Source organism: Podarcis tiliguerta (assembly GCF_965153285.1).
Source record: "Podarcis tiliguerta genome assembly, chromosome: 13".
Classification (NCBI taxonomy): domain Eukaryota; kingdom Metazoa; phylum Chordata; class Lepidosauria; order Squamata; family Lacertidae; genus Podarcis; species Podarcis tiliguerta.
Window position 1 is genome coordinate 10,087,954 of NC_139546.1, and position 18,170 is coordinate 10,106,123.

The 18,170-nt window shown below is 48.6% G+C and overlaps 1 protein-coding gene across 1 annotated transcript; it reads left to right on the forward strand.

The window, feature by feature from the left end:
• Positions 1-7,709: 7,709 nt before the first annotated feature.
• Positions 7,710-16,980, forward strand: LOC310661578 (glucose-6-phosphatase catalytic subunit 1-like). Its single transcript, XM_083407936.1, has 5 exons — positions 7,710-8,008; positions 10,830-10,939; positions 11,029-11,134; positions 14,339-14,454; positions 16,460-16,980. Exons 1-5 carry the CDS (start codon positions 7,791-7,793, stop codon positions 16,966-16,968), a joined length of 1,059 nt encoding a protein of 352 aa, XP_083264062.1. The 5' UTR covers positions 7,710-7,790; the 3' UTR covers positions 16,969-16,980.
• The last annotated feature ends 1,190 nt before the right edge of the window (positions 16,981-18,170 follow it).

The window sequence follows — 18,170 nt, forward strand, 5'->3', positions numbered from 1 at the left end:
TGCGCCGAGTCTCCGTTCCGTAGCCGGGGAAATGCCTTAAAAAGCAGTTGCCGTTGGTACACAAATATAAATCTACTAACTTCCCCCCTTGATAGCCAGAAACATAAAAGGCTTATAAAATGATCAAGATGAAGGTCAGAAAGCCTCATAACTTTCCAAATATACAATGTATTCTTGACCATGTAGGACCATGTAAGTGATGTAGGAGTATGAGCAGGGGCTATAATTGAAGGCGCTACCCCCCACCCCAGTTGATGAGCATTGCCATTCAAGAAGAGGAGGTTAAGGGGTGATATGATAGCCATGTTCAAATATATAAAAGGATGTCATATAGAGGAGGGAGAAAGGTTGTTTTCTGCTGCTCCAGAGAAGCGGACACGGAGCAATGGATCCAAACTACAAGAAAGAAGACACCACCTAAACATTAGGAAGAACTTCCTGACAGTAAGAGCTGTTCGACAGTGGGATTTGCTGCCAAGGAGTGTGGTGGAGTCTCCTTCTTTGGAGGTCTTTAAGCAGAGGCTTGACAACCATATGTCAGGAGTGCTCTGATGGTGTTTCCTGCTTGGCAGGGGGTTGGAGTCGATGGCCCTTGTGGTCTCTTCCAACTCTTCTATGATTCTATGATTCTAAATGGTGTGTGTGTCTCGCACCATGTGATTGATTATGTGGGGCAGGGCCTACCTGCCCCCCTCCCAATGTTTTATTCAAGTTGGCACCCCGTTTCAAAATCTGAACCGGGCAGCGTTCCCTCACAGGGAATATGTCAGAAAATGCATGCTGGTGGTAGGTATGGCCGAAGCCAGGGGTGAGTTGCAGGGTCCAGCCCTACCATGAGGCAGAGTGAGGCAGCTGCCTCGGGTGGCAAATATTCAAGGGCAACAAGCAGAGTGTGGTTCAGTGTGTGCTATGCAAACTGCCCGGCACCCTCAGGATGCAGTGAAGGATGAGGAAATAAAATTCAATGTGTCTGTTGAACTGTTTGCACCTGGAACGGGACTAGGAGGAAGCGACTTCTCGCTTTTTGCTTCAGGCGGCAAAATGCCTTGGCCCAGCCATAGGTAGGTGGGCCTACGCAAATTGGATGAGGTACCCTTTACCTCTCCCTCTTCTTAAAGCGCAACAGTTGAAGGGTACGAACTCCTTTCCGCCATGTTTCACTTGCATCCAAATCATAGAGTTGGAAGAGACCACAAGGGCCATCGAGTCCAACCCCCTGCCAAGCAGGAAACACCATCAGAGCACTCCTGACATATGGTTGTCAAGCCTCTGCTTAAAGACCTCCAAAGAAGGAGACTCCACCACACTCCTTGGCAGCAAATTCCACTGTCAAACAGCTCTTACTGTCAGGAAGTTCTTCCTAATGTTTAGGTGGAATCTTCTTTCTTGTAGTTTGGATCCATTGCTCCGTGTCCGCTTCTCTGGAGCAGCAGAAAACAACCTTTCTCCCTCCTCTATGTGACATCCTTTTATATATTTGAACATGGCTATCATATCACCCCTTAATCTCCTCTTCTTCAGGCTAAACATGCCCAGCTCCCTTAGCCATTCCAAATAAGGCACCGTTTCCAGGCCTTTGACCATTTTGGTTGCCCTCCTCTGGACACGTTCCAGTTTGTCAGTGTCCTTCTTGAACTGTGGTGCCCAGAACTGGACACAGTACTCCAGGTGAGGTCTGACCAGAGCATTCATGCATCTACCTTTGCACACCAAAGGCCACTGTTGCGCCTTAGCAACTGAAAATCACTGGGCTGGGCCTTTACCAGCACTTTGCAAGAAAACTCTACTAGGAAATCGATTAAATTTCCAGGTCCAAGGGCTGTAAAAACTTCAGATACCATAAGCGCTGACACAGGTGTCACCTCAGGTCTCCTCAGGCAGAGGTGGGCAGATGTCAGGGTTGCGAAGATATATTTCGTTTGTGACTGGAAGCCCGACACCCAAATGCAAAAGTAAAGATTTCCGAGTCTCGGAATTTGAATTAAAGACTTCCGAGTCTAGGAATTTGAGTGCCAGAAATGAATGGAGGTCCTCAACCCTCCTGGCGTTGCGGAGCAAAGGAAATTAGAAGCAAAACCTCCTCGTTTGCTGAATTCTGACTTCATGTTCCTTAACTGCATTCCTCACAAAAGTCCTAAGGACACACATGTTAGATTTTGGCTTGGTTCTCCATTACAGAAAAAGGTCAGGGAGTACTGCAGGTTAATGGTTATTGTCTTCAACATTTATCTTTTTGCCGGCTACTGAATCAGCTTCAACCACTCCCATTAACTGATGTGTCCTATCGTTACACAATGAAAATATTGCTGACTTGCATTTATTTACGCAGCACTCGATTTTTCCCTCCTTGGTGCTGCCATGTGGTGTGTATCATTCCCGTTTCAGGCAAGGAGGGGCCATGTTATGTAACTCAGGGCTGCCTACAGCAGTAATTTTGACGGTTTCAGCCTTGCAGTGATCCCAGCGTGATGCAGTGACTAGGGCACTTCCACTTATTTTGGGTGTTATGATTCATTTCCACACAGGCAAATTCAGGTCTGACAATTAAAGAGCGTACACTCCAACATTTCTCCGATGAAAATAGGGGCGTCCCGTTCCATAAGGATAATTTTTACTATTTATACCCCACACATCTTTCTGGGTTGCCCCAGCCACTCTAGGCAGCGTCCAACATATATAAAAACATAATAAAACATTGAACTTTTTTTTAAAAAAAAACTTTCCTATACAGGATTGCCTTCAGAAGGCTCAGGGGTCGGATAACTCCATACCCTCCAACATTTCTCTGATGGAAATAGGGACGTCCTAAGGAAAAGCGGGACATTCTGAGATCAGATCAGAAACATCTGTAAATCTGGGACTGTCCCTGGAAAATAGGGGCTCTTGGAGGGTCTGGAATAGTCAACAAACCACCCTCATGTAACCTCCCTGAAAACTGCACAGATGAATCAGGATGTTTCAATGAACAGGCAAGGACTAGGAGGACTGAGGAGAACAATATCCCTATAAGGGAAAGATATCTATCATCTATCTATCTATCTATCTATCTATCTATCTATCTACATTGCCTTTTAGGCCTTAATCAGGCCCCCAAAGCAGCATACAAAATTATGGAATACAAATGCAATAGGAGCATTTTAAAATGGAGCCATTAAGCATTTAGAACGGAACACTTATTTTAAAAATCCCCATAAAACAAAATCAGAAGGGCCTCAAGATAAACCAAATGTCTGGCAAAAAAATGAATCACAGAGTTGTAGAGTTGGAAGGGACCTCAAGAGTCATTTAGTCCAACCCCCTGCAATGTAGGAATCTCAGCTAAAGCATCCATGACTCTTTATTTAGTGGCAGGGAACCAAATCTCTGTAAGGCAGGCATGTCCAAAGTCCGTTTTGGGGGCCTAATCTGGCCTGCCCCTGTGGCAGTATATGTCCTGAGGTGAAATCCTTTACTTTGGGGTAAAATTGTAAAAACTCAACAAGTTCAGTCCTAAAAAAAGCCCAACAACTCTGGCCGGCCCTCACACATGTTCACTTCAGCAAATCTGGCCCTCTTTGAAAAAAGTTTGGGCACCCCTGTAAGGAAATTGTTTCACAGTCTGGGTGCCACAACCACAAAGGCTCTGTTTGTCCTTCTCTCCCTGTAATTTTTTTATCAACGGCTACTGGCAGATGGTGCAAATGCTCTTTCAATCGAGGGTGGGAAGGCATTGGAAGCATAGCTGTCAACGTTTCCCCTTTTTAAAGGGAAATTCCCTTATTCCGAATAGGATTCCTCACAAGAAAAGGGAAAAGTTGACAGCTATGATTGGAATCCTCCATCAATTTATCTAGCGCTTTTTAAAACTGTTCAAACTGGTGACCATCTTTTGGTAGCAAACAAATGCTAGCAGCATAGTCAAGGTGCTGTCTGACTATAACTGCTTTTTAAAGGCATGCTTTTAACTCTTTTGGGGGAAGAAAGAAGCCGCTGGGTCTCTGATCTAGCTTCGTACTCCTGGTCCAGCTCAGGCCTTTTTCTGTTGAAAATTCCCACCGCAACCACGAACCGAGGGTTTGCCTGGGAGCTATGGGACGCAGGTGGCGCTGTGGGTTAAAGCCTCAACGCCTAGGGCTTGCCGATCGTAAGGTCGGCGGTTCAAATCCCCGTGGCGGGGTGCGCTCCCGCTGTTCGGTCCCAGCACCTGCCAACCTAGCAGTTCGAAAGCACTCTCGGGTGCAAGTAGATAAATAGGGACCGCTTACTAGCGGGAAGGTAAACGGCGTTTCCGTGTGCGGCTCTGGCTTGCCAGAGCAGCGATGTCACGCTGGCCACGTGACCCGGAAGTGTCTTCGGACAGCGCTGGCCCTTGGCCTCTTTGAGTGAGATGGGCGCACAACCCTAGAGTTTGGCAAGACTGGCCCATACGGGCAGGGGTACCTTTACCTTTACCTTTACCTCCTATTTAATCTTCAGGTGGAGGGACCTGTCAGATGAGGGAGATCTTGCTCACACAAGCTTCCCCGCGAGAGGTCACTGCCCTTTTGCAAAGCAGAACACTCTGTTCTCTGTCCGGAAGAACATAGGTGAGCGTACAGGCAGGGGTGAGCTCAAACTCTGACCCCTCTTATTTATCTGCCTTCTCTTCCTGCCTGCCACCTTCCACCTTTCCCAGGAGTTCCATCCTTGACCCCAGCATGCCTATCTGCCAGCTATTGAGCTGTTTTCCCACCACGTGGGATTTCTGGGATGCCCGCATTCTCAAATCCTACCCCCTTGCTTCTTCCAGGACACTTTGGGCTGCCTGTAACAAACCTCCTGCCCCTTCCTTCCTCTTGTGCCTTGCCCTCTGTGGCTGATTTCTTTCTCCATGTGGGCCCATTAATACAGTTGTTTGCTTTCTTTTATCACATAATTTGGGAGGCTGCACTTTGGATCTCGTTCACTCGGAAGCCGCGTGCCTTTCTGCTGTGTGTTCCTCAAACTCCATGTATGCAAGATCATGCCCTTTGAGTCCTGATTAATTAATTAATTGCCCTGGAAAGATTACTTATCAGCCCTTACTCTTCAGTTTCTGAGCCAGGACAAAAATATATGTATGCTGCGGTGCCTTAGAGATATTGCTGCCATTTGATATGGGGGAAAGACAGTCAGTGAAGATTTGTCCAATGGATCCAACTCTTATCCAATGGATCCAGTAATCTGATCCAGCTTCTTTTGTTGCTATGTACTTGGGGGACGCGGATGGCGCTGTGGGTTAAACCACAGAGCCTAGGACTTGCTGATCAGAAGGTCGGCGGTTCGAATCCCTGCGAAAGGGTGGGCTCCCGTTGCTCGGTCCCTGCTCCTGCCAACCTAGCAGTTCGAAAGCACGTCAAAGTGCAAGTAGATAAATAGGTACCACTTTGGCGGGAAGGTAAACGGCATTTCTGTGTGCTGCTCTGGTTCGCCAGAAGCGGCTTAGTCATGCTGGCCACATGACCTTGAAGAACTGTCTGCAGACAAATGTTGGCTCCCTGGGTCAGTAAAGCGAGATGAGCGCCGCAACCCCAGAGTCATTCGCGACTGGACTTAACTGCCAGGGGTCCTTTAAAGGTAAAGGGACTCGAACATTAGGTCCAGTCGTGACCGACTCTGGGGTTGCGGCGCTCATCTCGCTTTATTGGCCGAGGGAGCCAGAGTACAGCTTCCGGGTCATGTGGCCAGCAGGACTAAGCCGCTTCTGGTGAACTAGAGCAGCGCACGGAAACGCCGTTTACCTTCCCGCCAGAGCGGTACCTATTTATCTACTTGCACTTTGATGTGTTTTTGAACTGCTAGGTTGGCAGGAGCTGGGACAGAGCAACGGGAGCTCACCCTGTCGCGGGGATTCAAACCGCCGACCTTCTGATCGGCAAGCCCTAGGCTCTGTGGTTTAACCCACAGCGCCACCCGCGTCCCAGGGGTCCTTTACCTTTATTATGCTTCCTCTAGAGATGGTGCGGTTCAGGGCACACTAGGCAGGAGACTGAAGCCTTGGTCAATACAAACAATGCCCCCACACACCACGGGCTTCTGGGATCTCACCTTGTATCCCCACATGCTTCCAAGCTGGCCCTGTGCAAATCTTTAATGGCTCAACACTTACTTTTTCATAAAATGAAAGCAGTGTATCCTCCCAAGCGTCTACAGGAAAATTGGGACACGCCTCATATCACTCTTCCCTGACAAGGCTTCCTGCTTCATCCCATCATAACATTGCGGAAAGGTCTGCCCTTCCTCCTGGTAGTCCCATTTCTTTCTTTCTCCATCTATAAGTAAAGAAAGAGACCTGGGTAAACAGATGAAGCGGACTCCCTGCTTGAAAAAGGGGGCTCACTTTTTTTGCAGTTTGGAAGGGGAGAGAGCTGTGAACAACAGCAAAATTCTGCCCATCTTATGAGTGACCACTATGGTGGAGGAGGTGGGATCTATAGGTGGAGAAGTAACTTTATTGTTTGGATGCTGGCCAGCTGCTGCAATAGGGCTCCTTCCTCCTTCCTTGCTCTTGTGCTCAACATAGATTCAGGGCAAGCACCACCCCACTCCATCCATTGCCCATCCAAAAGGAGGGAAGTATGATAGAGAAAGCATCGCCCTCACTTTGAATCATCTTTATTTACTCTCACTCTGAATGAACTTTATTCATCCTCACTCTGAACTAGCTTTGCCCCAGTGTCAAATCTTGGTCTTGTAACATTGTCAATGTGAGCAGCCGGGATAATGTTGTGATGAAAAGCCACCGTTGGAAAACAACAATCGCACAGAAGCAGCTAAACAGGCACAAACAGTAAGCTCTCAAGTGTCTTCCGAGGAAAATTTCAACCCTTGCAAAGCCCACCTTTGTGCCAAAAATGTCCACCCACAAAGCCCTTTTATGGACTCAACAAAGAGCAGAGACCTTCAGGCCAAGCTGCATTACAAACTTAGACTGGTTTTTAATTTATTATTCTTATCATCATCTCCTGTAGGTAGCTGATGGTTTAGACCAGTGATGGCCAAACTCGGCCCTCCAGCTGTTTTGGGACTACGGTTCCCATCATCTCTGACCACCGGTCCTGTTAGCTAAGGATGGTAAAGGTAAAGGGACCCCTGACCATTAGGTCCAGTCGTGGCCGACTCTGGGGTTGCAGCGCTCATCTCGCTTTATTGGCCAAGGGAGCTTCCGGGTCATGTGACCAGCATGACTAAGCCGCTTCTGGTGAATCAGAGCAGCGCAAAGAAACGCCATTTACCTTCCCGCCGGAGCGGTACCTATTTACCTTCTTGCACTTTGATGTGCTTTTGAACTGCTAGGTTGGCAGGAGCAGGGACCGAGCAACAGGAGCTCACCCCATCGCGGGGATTCGAACTGCCAACCTTCTGATCGGCAAGTCCTAGGCTCTGTGGTTTAACCCACAGCGCCACCTGCGTCCCTAGGGATGATGGTAGTTGTAGTCAAAAATACAGCTAGAGGGCTGAGTTTGGCCATCACGGCTTTCCCCCAAAAGTCCTGTGAATTGTAATTCAGTGAGTACGCTGAGAATACTGGGTACTATAAAATAAAACTTGGGTTCCATAGGAAATGACATTTAAGTAGTTCTGAGTGGTGCAGCAATGCCCTCTAAAACAGGAGCACTGACTCGTGCAAACACACACTTTGCTTCATGTTGCAGCCTCTGTCAATATTTTTTTGGAGAGGGGAGGCAGTTCAGGATCAAAGATCAGGAGTTTCGGATACAATAAAGGCTCAGTGGCTAGGGAAACGAGCAAGAGCTAAGGTGGGAGAAGACAATCCCTGCTGAAGTTCCACCATGGACCTTCTGCACAGCGCAGGGGTCCAGGCCACCAGCTACCTCCAGGAGAACTTCATGGGCTACCAGGACTGGTTTGTCTTCATCTCCACAGTCGCTGACCTCAAAACTACTTTCTTTGTCTTCTTCCCCATCTGGTTCCAGCTGAAGGAGGAAGTGGGGATCCGGCTCATCTGGGTGGCTGTGATCGGCGACTGGTTGAACCTTGTTTTCAAGTGGTGAGCGTGGAGTCTAAGAATCCTGATCACCCCATTTGGGGGGTCAGGAACAAATTCTCCTCTCGGTCATATTGCCCAGAGACCACAGTGGCTCCCCTCCCCATTCCCTGTAATCCCAGTTCTTAACCTAAGCCAGGACTCTGTCCTGGACACTGTTTTCCAGGACTATGCAAAGTAGCAATTTAGGTTTGGTCTGAACATAATGTCAAAGCTTGGCTTGATATTATAAAAAGAACCCCGTCGTCCAGATTTTGATGCTGTTTTTCAGGCCCAGAGCAAACCATAGTTTACTGGTTCAGATGTGATGGCAAACTATGGTTTGACCCAAACTAAGAAGGAGCTAATGAAGCCGAGCTTGTGTGGAGAGGGAAGGGGGAGGAGCAAGCAGGCAGGTCTCTTTCCGGGCCCATTCTTGTAGTGCTAAATCACAGCTTTGCATTTCATATGAATCCTCCCCCAGAGAATGCCTTTGAGTGCTTCCAGAATGAATTCCCTGCATTGCTGGCCACCCACAGCCATCCCCTGGGGTGTGAGGAGTCATGAAGGAGATAGTCGAATCCTGAAGAGGATTGGGAGGAGCTTGGGGAGTTGGAGCTGGACAACCCCGGGTGCAGGAGGTAGATTTGGGATCCCAAAAAGTGTCCGAGGCTGAGGAGCAGGCTAGCAGTCATGTGTGGAGAGCTAGATCCAGAGGAACTGGAGTCAAGGAGGTTGGCAAAGGAGTGTTCTGCCCTTGTGGCATCTCACACCTCTGTTGCCTCCTCTTGTTAGTAAGGAGCTTCTGGGGAGCAAACTGAGGGTAAATTGGGTGCTCGGTTGCTTCTGACAAAACCTCCGTCTCCAAGGACACAGAGACGCTGGCATGGGTGTGAACAGACCTCGCAAACTCAACCCATTCCGTGCCCATTTGCTTGCCCATTCCTAGGACTCCGACTGCTTGTTTCACCAATGCTGTGCTCATCCTGCTACCCAAAAGGAAGATGCAGGGGGCATCTCGCTTGTTGGCTCAACATGTCAACATATTAGCTTGGGTTTAGCCGTCTATCTAGAGCAGGGGTAGGCAACCTAAGGCCCGTGGGCCGGATGCGGCCCAATCGCCTTCTCAATCCGGCCCGCAGATGGTCCGGGAATCCGCGTGTTTTTACATGAGTAGAATGTGTCCTTTTATTTAGGATGCATCTCTGGGTTATTTGTGGTGTTTTTACATGAGTAGGGTGTGTGCTTTAATTTAAAATGCATCTCTGGGCTAGTTGTGGGGCATAGGAATTTGTTCATTTCCCCCCAAAAAATATAGTCCGCCCCCCCCCCCCAAGGTCTGAGGGACGGTGGACCGGCCCACATCTGAAAAAGGTTGCTGGCCCCTGATCGAGAGCTCTTATGTACCTGCTGCACCTTATAAGCGGCGCCTTGCCTAGTTACCGATCTGTTTTATGTTTTAAAACCTTTGTCGGAAACTGGACTGGGAGTTTGACTTCTCCGTCTGGCAGCAAGGGCCAGGCCAGTTGTGGGGCAACCAAGCTTTCTTTTTCCTTTTTCTTTTTGGAAAGAAAAGCACTCCTTGGTTCAGTTGCTTGAGTAATATGGAATAATTTATTTGTTCTGTAGGTGCTTTTCCATGGCATGGTCTGGACATTGTAAAGGGCTCTGGGGAGAAGTTTTGCCTTTGTGTCAGGAAGGAGACTGAATTATCTTTGGTACTTTCAAATACGGCGATTCTATGAATCCTCCATTTCCAGAATTTGCCCTAAAAAAGCAAATCATGGATTGTGATTAACTTAAGAAGTAGCCAAATGTACATAATTTTATTTGATTTTCCTCCTTTTCCCCTCTCCCTCCCTCCCTTTTTCTTCCGTTTGCAAAATGTAGTTTTATTTTGTAGAATTAAATGAAAATTGCTTCATCATAGATTGGCGATTCAGATTTCTGATATTTGTTTGATGGTTTTTAAACATGGATAGGCTACCTTTCTATTAAAATACTATTCAAAGGGCTTTCAAAGAATTTAAAAAACCATCTAAGAACAACAAAGAGACGCACAGGCAACTCATAATAAGGGTATTTTTTAAAATTTAAAAGATCTCAATAAATAAAATCAGGAATTAAAAACTGTAGCAAGGAATTAGAAATGAAAGCAATATTAATTAAATGTGAATGGTTATAAGAGGAAGAGGGAGAAAGAGGAAATGTGGCTGGGAACTAGAAGTCTTGAGTACAAAATAATCACACCAGTCTTTTCCAGTTCCTGAAGCCTTTAACAGTAGGATTCCCTGCAAGTTTGTTATTACTCTGAAAACATGGAAGGCCAGGTTTTTCTTTTTCTTCTGAGATGGATTTACTGAGGCAACTGGAATAGGCAGTGGCTATTACTTGCCTCCAAGAGACGCGGGTGGCGCTGTGGGTAAAACCTCAGCGCCTAGGACTTGCCAATCGCATGGTCAGTGGTTCGAATCCCCGCGGCGGGGTGAGCTCCCGTCGTTTGGTCCCAGCTCCTGCCCACCTAGCAGTTCGAAAGCACCCTTAAGTGCAAGTAGATAAATAGGTGCTGCTTTATAGCGGGAAGGTAAAGGGCGTTTCCGTGTGCTGCGCTGGTGCCGGCTCGCCGGAGCAGCTTCGTCACGCTGGCCACGTGACCCGGAAGTGTCTGCGGACAGCGCTGGCTCCCGGCCTCCAGAGTGAGATGAGCGCACAACCCTAGAGTCTGTCAAGACTGGCCCGTACGGGCAGGGGTACCTTTACCTTTTATTACTTGCCTCCTAGCCTCTCTTACATTTTCCGGTTTCTGGGGGCCCAACCACCACTCCTTACTCTTCCCTCCTTACAGGATCCTGTTTGGACAGAGACCCTACTGGTGGGTACACGAGACTGATTACTATGGCACCGCAACACCCCCTGTGATCCAGCAGTTTCCAATCACCTGCGAAACTGGCCCAGGTGAGGTTGAAGCTGCCCCCTTTTCTCCCTGTCTTTAAGTCGCTGTAAGACCTTCCCCTTTCATTTACACTTGTGTCTCTCCCCTCCAGGCAGCCCCTCTGGTCACGCCATGGGGTCTTCTGGGGTCTACTATGTCATGGTGACAGCCCTGCTGTCGCAACTCTTGCCGTTGCAGAAAGAGACCTTGGCTGCCAGGTGAGGCCCCTGCTCTCAACCTGCACCATCACCACCGGTATTAACAAAATAAAAATAAAAATTCCTTCCAGTAGCACCTTAGAGACCAACGAAGTTAGTTCTTGGTATCAGCTTTCGTGTGCATGCACACTTCTTCAGATACACTGAAACAGAAGTCACCAGACCCTTATATATAGTGAGAGGGTGGGGAGGGGTATTACTCAGAAGGGTGGTGGGAATGGGTGATTGGCTGATAGGTGTGGGAAACCTGTCAACGACTGCAATTGGTCTTACAGGGAAAAACAAGGGTTGAGATGGCTCAAAATAGCTTTATCATGTATAATGAGATAAGAATCCAACGTCTCTATTCAGGCCATGTCTCTCCATGGTTTTAAGTTTGGTAATAAGTTGCAACTCAGCAACTTCTCTTTCCAGTCTATTTCTGATTTTAGTTTAGTTTAGTTTACCGTATTTTTTGCTCTATAAGACGCACCAGACCACAAGACGCACCCAGTTTTTGGAGGAGGAAAACAAGAAAAAAATATTCTGAATCTCAGAAGCCAGAACAAGAGGGATCGCTGCACAGTGAAAGCAGTAATCCCTCTTGCTGTTCTGGCTTCTGGGATAGCTGTGCAGCCTGCATTCGCTCCATAAGACGCACACACATTTCCCCTTACTTTTTAGGAGGGAAAAAGTGAGTCTTATAGAGCAAAAAATACGGTAGTTTAGTTTTTAGTTTAGTTTAGTTTTTAGTTTAGTTTAGTTTAGTTTTTAGTTTAGTTTAGTTTAGTTTAGTTTAGATTAGAGTTGAGTTTAGTTTAGTTTAGTTTTTAGTTTAGTTTAGTTTAGTTTAGTTTTGACTACGGCAGACCAACACGGCTGTACAGACCAACCTGTAACTAGAACCATCCGTATTAGTATACCACCCTATACATGCAGGTCTCAGATGTTCAGAACAGCTGGGACCTTACTTTTAGGAAGACAAAGTGATGCTATCTCAACAGGAGAGCATCTCAGGACAACTTTGCTCCTCCATACTTCCAAGGAGACAAGAACTGCTGCCCCCGGGGTGTGATGACAATCTAGTGCAAATACTGTTAATGGGTGATTCCCTAGATCAGATGAATGTGAGGCTGCCTGCTCTTGATGGGGTTACGTTCCCTCTGGAGGAGTGGGTACACAGTTTGGGGGCATTTCTGGAGCTTTTGCTGTTACTTGAGGCTCAGGTGGCCTTAATGGCTTGGAGTTCCTTCCATCAGCTTCGGCTGGTGGCCCAGCTATGCCCCACCCGGACAGGGATAATGTAACTTCTGTGGTCTATGCTCTCGTAACGTCAAGGTTAGATTACTGCAACACGTTATATGTAAGGCTGCCTCTGAAGACGTTTCAGAAACTTTAGCTGGTGCAGAATTCAGCGGCCAGGTTGCTCACAGTTTGAGCATATTACACTGATCCTGGCCTGACTGTACCGGATGCCAATTAGTTTCAATTCAAAGTGCTGGTTTTGACCTATAAAGCCTTAAACGGTTCAGGACCACAATACCTCAAGGACTGCCTCTCTCCATATGAACCTACCCAGACCCTGAGATCATAATCTTAGGCCTTTGTACATGTGCCTCCTCCATGAGAGATCTAGAGAGTGGCAATACGAGAGCAGGGCCTTTTTGGTGGTAGCTCCCCATTCACAGAATGCTCTCCCCTGGGAGGCTCACCTGGCACCTTCACTGCATATCTTTAGGAACCAGGCAAAAACATCCCTTTATCCCCAATTTAGCAATCTGTGGCATTTTAAATGTTTTTATGGGAGGGGGGAGGGCAAAGGGGGGGGTTGTTGGTTTGTTATTGTTTATATTATGTGTTTTATATTGTATTTTTATGCTGTGAACTGCCCTGAGATCTGCGGATTAAGGGTGATATACAAATTTAATCAATAACAATGTTAACAGCAATACAATATAGAAAAATGGAAAGATATGAAGGCTGTCAGTGTGCCACAGGGTGAATTGGTCAGAGCCCTGATAAGTTAGCATTTAAGATAATTGCAATTATAATTGCAAAGAGGGGGATGTTTATTTTTTAAAAGCCTCTACATTGCCTTTCTATGCAACATCTCGCTTCAACGTGTCTTTGAATTTCAGCTTACTGAAATTCTGTCCAGTTTTGGAATATTGGGAATATTTATGAGCAGGAAGAGTGAGTCTCGAGACATCTTGCTGTACCCCTCCTCCCACAGCCAGCATGGGCAATGGTGAGGGAATGCTGTAGTCCAGCAAAATAGAGAGGAATAAGGTCCCCTACACCTGCGATATGAAGGGTCTGTTGAGTAGATCATCTTGAAACCATCCCATGGTAAATTCGTACAAATTGTGGGATGCAGCCTTTGACCGCAGTGGTTGTGGGAGACAAGTTCGCTGTCAGGGGCTGGACTGAGGAGGAATGGTGAGGGCCCTCCCTTTCTCCTGAACCTGAGAACAGGAGGACAGTATAGATTTAGACCAGTGGTTTGCAGAAGGGCACAGTTCAGAGGCTGCAGAGGGGAGAAGATAGGAAATATTGGGGGAGCAGCAGGTAGAAGAATCAGCACCAGGGGAGAGACAGCTGACAGACTCAGTGTCTTTGGAAAGCATTCCTGACCCCCCTCTCCCAGGACCAGACGAGCATTGAGGGTAGTAGAACAAAAAGCTCAGAGGCGGAAAGCTCAGATTAGCCGACACAGGGTGACGTAGAATAGGAGAGACGTAGGGGGTGGGACTTTCTTGGAGCAACGCCATTATCTAGGGGAGACCCCATTCCTTCGTCTCTCTCTGTGACTACTGAATATATTACTTGGTAAGAACTCCTGTTTTCTCTGCTTCTTGGCTGCCACTGGGAGAGGGACAGAACTCCCTGAAGCCTGACATTCGCTGACTCTTCCCAATGGGCTGTGGCTACAGAACTGGCTTTCTCAAGCAAGGCAATCTTTTCCGCAGCGAGAGAGAGAGGGAGGAATCGTGGCTCTAGATCTCAAAGATTTAGATCAGCCTTTCTCAACCTGTGGGTCCCCAGATGTTGTTGAACTACAATTCCCATCATCCCTAGCTAGCAAGGCCAGAGCTCAGGGATGATGGGAGTTGTAGTCCAACAACAACTGGGGACCCACAGGTTCAGAACCGCTGATTTAGATGGTGGCGTGGTAAGATAATTCCTGCTTTTGCTCTGGTCTGAACAAGTCCCCCTTACTCCCAGGTGTCTGCGTGGTCTCCTCTGGGCGGGATTCTGGACTGTGCAAGTCTGCGTCTGCTTATCTAGAGTCTTCCTCGCTGCACACTTCCCACACCAAGTGATCTCAGGTGTGATTTCAGGTGAGTTTTTCCTAGGCTTTTAGCTGCACAACGAAATTTCTGTGCACCAGTGAAAAGGCCTTTATTCACTAGAACAGAAGACAGTTAGGTGGTGTGTGTGTACTGGCCTCAGTCCAGTATACCTGAAGGAGCATCTCCACCATCATTCTACCCGGACACTGAGCTCAAGTGCCGAGGACCTTCAGGCAGTTCCCTCACTGTGAGAAGCCAAGTTACAGGGAACCAGGCAGAGGGCCTTTTCAGTAATGGCGCCCGCTCTATGGAATGCCCTCCCTTCAGATGTGAAGGCAGCCCTGTTTGGGGAAGCTTTTAATGTTTAATAGACTATTGTATTTTAACATTCTGTTGGAAGCCACCCAGAGTGGCTGGGGAAACCCAGCCAGATGGGCGGGGTATACAGTGGTACCCCGCAAGACGAATGCCTCGGAAGACGAAAAACTCGCTAGACGAAAGGGTTTTCCGTTTTCTGAGGTGCTTCGCAAGACGGATTTTCCTAAGGGCTTGCTTCGCTAGACGAAACGGCCCTGCCTCTCGTGTCATGGCGACGGTCACTGCACGCACGCACGCTCGCTTCCCCGCTCCTCCGGCTCCCTCCCACCTTCCGGCTGACAGCCGACCTTCCTGCTGCTTTGCGCCGCTGCCCACCCCCCTCGCGCGCTCCCCTCAGAGAGCCATTGCTGCCAGCAGCCAGCGTTGCAGCCAGAGTCGCGCTCCTGAGCCCCGCCGCCCTCCAGCAGCCGCGTCGTGCGGTGGCCACAACGCGCGGGTGAGTCCGAGGTACCGGCTGCGGCAGCTGTCCTGCTTCTCCCCCCCCCCCCCGCCGTTGTTAGTGTTTAAATGCAGTGGTGCTTCGCAAGACGAAAAAACTTGCACAACGAAAAAACTCGCGGAACGAATTAATTTCGTCTTGCGAGGCACCACTGTAAATAACAACGACAACAACAACTATTATTATTATTATTATTATTATTATTATTATTATTATTATTTTATTATAGAGTCAAACAATATGCATGTTGCTCACATTTGTCTTGGGGTGGTGGTGGTAGAGGCAGCCTAGATTGCCAGCTGTGGCTCACAGAATCATAGGGTTGGGAGGGACCCAAAGGAGTCAAACGCCCAGCAATGCACAAATATGCAGTTGTCCCATACAGAGATTGAACCAGCAACCTTGGATCCTGGTTGATCTTTGACTGGAGTCAGGAGGCAATAATTTTGCCCCAGGCCAAATTGAATATTGTTGTTGGTGACTTGTAACCTTGCTCTCTGCTGGGATATGTGTGGCATGCTTTGCTTGTAGGAATCATCTGGAACCACTGCTGTATAATGCTCTCCCCAGGGACACCTGCCTGGCACCATTCCTTTGGCACCACACAAATGATTTTTGTTTTCCTGGGAATTTGGGCACTGCCAATTATATCATAGGGACATGGGTGGCGAATGGGTTAAACCACAGAGCCTAGGACTTGCTGATCAGAAGGTCGGCGGTTCAAATCCCCGCAATGGGGTGAGCTCCCGTTGCTCGGTCCCTGCTCCTGCCCACCTAGCAGTTCGAAAGCACGTCAAAGTGCAAGTAGATAAATAGGTACCGCTCCGGCAGGAAGGTAAACGGCGTTTCCGTGCGCTGCTCCGGTTCGCCAGAAGCGGCTTAGTCATGCTGGCCACATGAACCGGAAGCTGTACGCCGGCTCCCTTGGCCAGTAAAGCGAGATGAGCGCTGCAACCCCAGAGTCGGTCACAATTGGACCTAATGGTCAGGGGTCCCTTTACCTTTTTAGGACCCTTGTGGGCACCCCATGTCCAGGTTCAAGGAGACACAGATGGGCCGCGCATAGGGTTTGATAACCAGTGCTTTGATGCACTAAATGGCCAAGTCCTTATTCTCTAAAGTTCAACTCCCAAACCCTCTCACTCAGCCCTGTGTCCACAACTCTGAAGGGAGAGGCGTTGCGTGTATGCGTTTGTGGATATTCCGGCTAAACAGAACCGTCTCCCCCCTCCTCAGGGATGCTGGTGGCAGTGTTCTTTGAGCACGTCCGCTCCATCTACAACGCCAGCCTGAGGAGATACGTGGGCACCACTTTTTTCCTCTTTGGCTTTGCCCTGGGCTTCTACCTGCTGCTCAAGATGCTGGGGGTGGACCTCCTGTGGACGCTGGAGAAGGCCCACAGGTGGTGCGAGCAGCCAGAGTGGGTCCATATCGACACAACGCCCTTTGCCAGCCTGCTTTGCAACCTGGGCATCCTGCTGGGCCTGGGGCTGGGCCTCAACTCTCCAATGTACGCGCAGAGCTGCAAAGGGAAGCAAAGGCAGCTGCTGGCCTTCCGCCTCAGCTGCATCCTTTGCTCCCTGTCCATCCTGCACCTGTTTGATTCCTTCGAGCTGCCCACCGACAGGGAGATCCTCTTCTACATCCTCTCCTTCTGCCGGAACACCTGCGCTCACATCTGTGCTGTGGCGCTGATCCCCTACTGCATCTCTTGGCTCTTCCGGCAGACAGAGAAAGACTCATAGGGGGCAGAAACAGTGGCGTAGCGTGGGTTGTCAGCACCCGGGGCAAGGCAAGTAATTTGCGCCCCCTAACCCGTGGAGCCAGGTAGGGGCAGAGAGCTGCGAATGCAAACGCGCGCGCCCCCCCCCCAGATGTTGCGCCCGGTGCGGCCGGCCCCCCCTGCACCCCCCACGCTACGCCACTGGGCAGAAAGTTTGGAACACAGCCTTCTTGGACGTGGCTCTCCTGTTCCAGCTCTTGCAAGGGCCCTCGGGACTCGGGGCTAAAGCTTTACAAAACTTAGGAACGTTGCCGACTCTTTTGTGGGAGATGGAACCGAGCTCCTCTACAGATCGATGAGTACGAGCTTCCCCCAGGTTAGCATCAAGAGCATTCTGACATCCAGGCAGGAACAGCACCAAGGACAGATACAGTGGTACCTCGGGTTACATACGCTTCAGGTTACATACGCTTCAGGTTACAGACTCCGCTAACCCAGAAATAGTACCTCGGGTTAAGAACTTTGCTTCAGGATGAGAACAGAAATCGTGCTCCGGCAGCAGCAGGAGGCCCCATTAGCTAAAGTGGTGCTTCAGGTTAAGAACAGTTTCAGGTTAAGAACGGACCTCCGGAACGAATTAAGTACTTAACCCAAGGTACCACTGTACCAAGGTACACGGGTGGCTCTGTGGGTTAAACCACAGAGAATGGGGAAGATTTATAATTTATCTTAAAAACTGTACATAGAAAGCTGCCTTACATCAAACCATACTGTTGGTCCATCTAGACTGGCAGCGGATCTCCAGTATTACAGGCAAGGTTCTCCCTCAGCCCCACGGTGACAGGTGTAAATGTGTGTTGTGGAAAAAAAATCTTCAGGGTCCAAACTTGAACAGAAAGATAGATGGAGTTCCTTTCCGTTTTAAAGCGAGCTGGGGGGTATCTTGGGCATTCAATAGTAATTTTTGCTGCAACCGGTTGTTATTTCTGCTCTCCGTTCTGGTGCCTTCTGCTGGTTTGTTCCTGTCTCTCACTTTGAATGTATACATGCTTCTCCTTATTTCTCCCTGTTCCTCTACCAGCCACAAGTCTCAGCCTTTCCTCTTTGTCATCTCACTTCAGTCTTGGATATCTGCATTTTGCCCTCTGTTCCAATTTAGTCTTGTGGGTTTTGTGGATGATTACAGTGGTGCCCCGCAAGACGAATGCCTCGCAAGACGGAAAA

What these genes read in the sequence shown, in the direction of transcription:
- LOC310661578 (XM_083407936.1), top strand. Translation starts at nt 7,791, where the DNA reads ATGGACCTTCTGCACAGCGCAGGGGTCCAGGCCACCAGCTACCTCCAG. An exon ending in TTGAACCTTGTTTTCAAGTG is followed by an intron (nt 8,009 to 10,829) that starts GTGAGCGTGGAG and finishes CCCTCCTTACAG; the next exon opens with GATCCTGTTTGGACAGAGAC. An exon ending in AAAGAGACCTTGGCTGCCAG is followed by an intron (nt 11,135 to 14,338) that starts GTGAGGCCCCTG and finishes CCTTACTCCCAG; the next exon opens with GTGTCTGCGTGGTCTCCTCT.